This window comes from Papaver somniferum, chromosome 6 (assembly GCF_003573695.1).
Source record: "Papaver somniferum cultivar HN1 chromosome 6, ASM357369v1, whole genome shotgun sequence".
Lineage (NCBI taxonomy): Eukaryota > Viridiplantae > Streptophyta > Magnoliopsida > Ranunculales > Papaveraceae > Papaver > Papaver somniferum.
In genome coordinates, this window is record NC_039363.1 from 80970601 (window position 1) to 80975565 (window position 4965).

The following is a 4965-nucleotide window of genomic DNA, read 5'->3' on the forward strand; positions in this document are numbered from 1 at the left end:
ATTAGAGGGCAGCATCAATACTTTAAGAACCTAGTTAATTAACAAATCTCTAACCACAAAAAAACAAAACTAAAAAAGAACAGAAAAACACACACCAAGTCTCTTTAACCACAAAACAAAAAGCAGGAAAACAACTTATAGTCTTATACCTGATTGTGTTCAAAAATGGTTACATAGCTTTCCACAAAATGAGGTATTGCTTATGGATAAGTATATGCTACGCTAAGATTCTTCCTAGTTTAGGTCAATCTTGTTAAGACAATGACATCCATGGAAGAAAAAGATAATGGATTTCACTTTATTTTATGATTTTGTCATTACATTTTCTTAAGTTTAATTACCCCACTAACTCTCATAGTGCCATAATGGATAACCCAACTTACTAAAACTAATTTTTAAACTTCTATTCAAATTACATAATCAGGGGAATTACATAAAAATGAAGTATGATCCATTGTTAAGCTAGGAATTTTATCTAACTTCATTGGATTTTCTTTACCTCCTAGTAGTCTAGCAGGATTACCAACAGCAGTAGTTCTTGCTGGTACATCTTTTAAAACAACTGATCCTGCACCAATTTTAGCACCTTCACCAATTCTAACATTGCCTAAGATTGATGTGCATGCGCCTATTAAAACACCATCGCCAATTTTTGGGTGTCTATCACCACAAACTTTTCCTGTTCCACCCAATGTCACATTATGCAGAATCGACACATTGTTTCCGATCACCGCTGTTTCGCCGATAACAACACCGGTTGCATGATCGAGTAGTATCCCATGCCCGATTTTCGCACCGGGATGAATATCAACTCCAAATACTTCAGATACTCTATTCTGAATCAAAAGAGCTAGTGTTTTCCTATCTTGTGACCATAATTTGTGTGCAATCCTATGTGATTGAATTGCCAAGAACCCTTTGAAGTTTAAAATGCAATGAACATAACTAATACAAGCTGGGTCTCTTTCTTTAACAGCACTTAAATCAAATCTAATTGATTTTCTAATTTCTTGATCTTCATTAAAAATACCCATGAAGATTTCACAAAGTATGTTGGTTTGAAGATTTGAGTTGCTTAGTTTCATTGCTAAATGATTAGCTAATGAACTTTCCAAAGAACAATGAGATTGAATTGACCTGAAATAATATTCTGACAGAATGGGCTCTTCTTCGACATCATTTGTAGCTTCTTCACGTATCTTCAACCAAACTTCATCCTTTTGAGCAATGGGTCTCTTGAATTGATCTTGATTAAAAGAAGAACATGGTGCAATTTCAGAGATATCGGGTATTAAGAATTTTCTACACTTGTATAGAGACGTACCATCATTTTGAGAAGACCGATTTGTTGATGTTTTGGGTCTGTGATTCTCAAAGCAAATTGCCATTGTATTTGTGGCAGAGCAGATCAGATAAATGGGTTTTCAGTGTGTGATAGAAAAATTGGGACTTTGAAGATTGATATCCGCAGAGAATGGAGCGTTTATATAGAGCATTGAATAGTTCTTGCCCTGATGTAACGGCTAACGTCAACCAGAGTTAAAATTACAAAGAGAAAAAAATTCGTCACAAATTGAAGAAAATAAAACCAACAAGTGATAAATGAATTCAATTATCCTCTTGTTTATTAAAAAAAAAAAATCCAATTATCCTCCTTTTGTTTGAGAATTTCTTGAGATTTTGGTGGGGATAAATTTTTAGGCGTAATTAATTTTGTTGGATGAATAATTGAATATTAAATTATAAACAACCCACTTACATAAATTATTACAAAAATCGTTACCCAGTTTGATTTGTACAACGAAAGAAATTAGTTTTGTTTGATCTGTAGTGTAGACTGTAGAGTGGACGTTATGAGCAACGTGTGTCCACCACCAGGAGGTCCAGGACCCTCTTTCAAAGAAACTTCTCATCATACCGTAAACAAAGGCATCTAACGGTCTGTATTTCTATTTGAATATACCATTGTTTGACCAAATGACTCGATGTTCAGCTTTCTTGACAAGGCTGCTAAATTTGTTTGATTTGTGACGTTTGTCATGACGAAAAATGAGTTCCGGAAAGAAACGGAGACTGGACTTGATAGAGAATCCTAGTGATTATTAGTGGGTCTTGCTTGAATGAGTGAGTGATAGTGAGAAGAAAGTTAACCTTTGTTCGGAGATGGAGATGCATGCACACAACAAAAATCTACTTCAAAGGGAAAAAGAAGAGAAAAAAAGAAGGCAAACGAGCAAAGTGCATACATCAGTTTGGAGAATATGTAGTTAATATTGAGGTAAAAAAGGGAATTCTAGACGAACCACTACTACTTTGATGTCACAAAGACAAATCGTCCTCTTGCAAATATATAGGTTCATTAGGTTTCTAGATTCCCAGTCTTTCTGTTGGGAGTTTCCTTCAGTCTGTACGAGGTTTCACCAATTTGGCGAGAAGGACCAAAACTTAAAACGAAGCCTTGGTTTCTTTTACACAAAGTTTAGAGGGGTTAGCTTCTGAACTTGAATATGTTAACAATGAGATTCTAAGTGGATCTTCAAAACCATCAGATGTGATCGTAGAGTTTCTAAGAAAATCATATTGCGTAGGTATGCAAAGACAAAAATCCGAGAGGAGAAACTTTTTACCATATGCTATTGGCTCAGTACAACAGAAATGATACATTTACAAAAAAAATGGACAACAAACAGATCAGGGAACATGTAATTTTAAACAAAAAGGAAAACCCCTATGACCATGTTTCTCACTTAAGTGGCAGCAGTTTCTGATCACAGTTTGACCTCAACATCAACTCCAGCAGGAAGGTCGAGTGACATCAACGAGTCTATTGTTTGTGCAGTTGGGTAAAGAATATCGATCAGCCGTTGGTGAGTCCTGATCTCAAAATGGAATCTTGCATCTTTATGAACGTGAGGAGACTTGAGAACACAAAAGATTCTCTTCTTGGTGGGTAGAGGTACAGGCCCCATGGTCTTCGCATTCGATGTTCTTGCTGCATCCATGATCTGCTTGCATGAATCCTCTATAAGAGGAACCCAGTAGGACCTCAATTTAATTCTAATCTTCTGTTTTGGTGCCATCTGAGAACAGAATTAATGTCCCTCTGATTAGTATTAGGATATCGTATCACCCAATAGAGAATATACAGACAAATACATGCTTTACTAAAGTTTCAAGCACCCACTAGGAGAATATAAAACCAGCTACCTATAATAAAGGGGAAGGATCCAATGACATGATTAGAATGACATTAGGTTGATATTTCGGCGCCATTTTTCTTGTAAGAGGAACATGCCATCCAAAAAATAGCTTCAAATTCATTGCTGCTATGATTTTATAAGAAAAATGGCGCTGAAATGTCAACCTAATGCCATTGGATCCTTCCCCTATAATAAAAATGCAACACATGTAAAACGTATATAATTATGACTGCAGTAGTTATGCCAAAACGGTGAAGAGTATATAAAATTCCATATAATGGAACGAAACTACGAAAGGCATACTACTGTGTTATTTTAAGAACAGATGCATAACTTCTCTGCCCTCTAAGAGAAGAACTCCTACTATCATTGAGAAGAAGAAATTAATGGGTTGAATACCTTTACCTTCAAACATAACTTGTCTGTCTTCAAAAGCTGTGAACTTTAATGGACTGAATACCTTTACCATTCTATAATACAGTTTCACTAATCGGACAGGAATAAGAAATTACACTCTCATAGCGAGAGAACTGTTTTAAATCCACCTTCGACTTGATCAATTAGTAAGACATTTCAGATAATATTAGGTTAGGTTATAGCAAGAGTAGTTACCTCCTTACAAGTTGTACATAGACTTGATTTACCGACAAAAAAATTCACTTAGCCACTATTCGACTCACTGATTGCAGGGTCTTGATATTTAGATTCACCATGACATCCCAAGTTATAGGTAAGAGCTTAACAACATCTTTTGGATGCTGTATCCAGTTCCACAAAAGCCTTGAGGTGATCTGAGTGAAGGTGACTCTTCATTCTAGAAAATAGCATTCGCTCTAATGTCTGTCCCTACTATATAAGTGATTTCCACTAGCACAATAACCTTTTCAACAAAACCAGTTTTCCCACTCAAATGTAAAGCAACTGGAAATCTAGCTCTTTTAGCTAACATAAGTTATGGTAATTCTCTAAAACCAAAACCCTAACTCCTCTGGAAATCTTTCCAACTGATAGTAATCTCCTAATTGAGAACTCAACTCGATGCATTGTAAAAACACTAAAGGAAACCTGAAGACAAATCAAACCCTCATTCATTACCTTATCAACATCAGCCGCGATAGCAATTTTAGATGTACCAGGAACTTCAATACCAGCAGCCTAAAAAGACACACCCAACAACAACAAATGAAAATCCAAACATCAACCAATCAAAACAAACAAAAACCATTGTTGTATTAAAGAAGAAAACCCACCTGAAGAGCTTCCAAATTGGCTCCGTCTAGGCTTTCAGTAAGACTGTCCAAAGTTTCTGCAGTGTCAAGAAGCTCTGGTGCAGCAAAAATCCTAAAAGTATGCCTAGATTTCAGAGATGAAAATCTTGAAACATTTGTAGGTAGAGAAAAACTCGATGGTTTTGGTTTCAAGGAATTGCTGGAGTTAGAAGATGGAAGAATGGTCAGAGTTGCAGGCATTGAAGAGGAAGCCATTGTTTCTCTCTTTCTCTATCTGTCTCTCCCTAGCAGAAATGAACTCGTTATCCAAATATGTGTTTGTTTTTTAGAGGTGACAAAACCCCGTACAAGAGGAGTGTTTGGGGGCAGAATGTTTTTCGTCCGGGATAAGAAAAGAAGATAACGGGTAAAAAAGAAATCAAGTATCGTTTTTGTTGTTTTTCTTATCGCGTTTTTTTTTCTTTTTTGAAGCATTTCTTATCATGTTTAATTGCTCAAAGGACGGATTTCGCAACAATACCGTGGGTCGATGAGGG

At 36.1% G+C, this 4965-nt stretch overlaps 2 protein-coding genes across 2 annotated transcripts; both read right to left on the bottom strand.

Moving 5' to 3' along the window:
- Positions 1 to 271: 271 nt before the first annotated feature.
- LOC113288149 (serine acetyltransferase 1, chloroplastic-like) lies at positions 272 to 1522 on the bottom strand. The gene has a single exon (XM_026537107.1). It carries the CDS (start codon positions 1386 to 1388, stop codon positions 408 to 410), a length of 981 nt encoding a protein of 326 aa, XP_026392892.1. The 5' UTR covers positions 1389 to 1522; the 3' UTR covers positions 272 to 407.
- Positions 1523 to 2591: 1069 nt separating this feature from the next.
- Positions 2592 to 4756, bottom strand: LOC113288150 (30S ribosomal protein S10, chloroplastic-like). The gene is made up of 3 exons (XM_026537108.1): positions 4451 to 4756; positions 4296 to 4355; positions 2592 to 3080 (listed from the first exon to the last, which is right to left on the bottom strand). The coding sequence occupies exons 1-3, from the start codon at positions 4682 to 4684 to the stop codon at positions 2769 to 2771; spliced, it is 606 nt and encodes a 201-aa protein (XP_026392893.1). The 5' UTR covers positions 4685 to 4756; the 3' UTR covers positions 2592 to 2768.
- Positions 4757 to 4965: the final 209 nt, after the last annotated feature.

What these genes read in the sequence shown, in the direction of transcription:
- LOC113288149 (XM_026537107.1), bottom strand. Translation starts at nt 1,388, where the DNA reads ATGGCAATTTGCTTTGAGAATCACAGACCCAAAACATCAACAAATCGG.
- LOC113288150 (XM_026537108.1), bottom strand. Translation starts at nt 4,684, where the DNA reads ATGGCTTCCTCTTCAATGCCTGCAACTCTGACCATTCTTCCATCTTCT. An exon ending in CCAATTTGGAAGCTCTTCAG is followed by an intron (nt 4,356 to 4,450) that starts GTGGGTTTTCTT and finishes GTGTCTTTTTAG; the next exon opens with GCTGCTGGTATTGAAGTTCC. An exon ending in TCGCGGCTGATGTTGATAAG is followed by an intron (nt 3,081 to 4,295) that starts GTAATGAATGAG and finishes TTCTGTTCTCAG; the next exon opens with ATGGCACCAAAACAGAAGAT.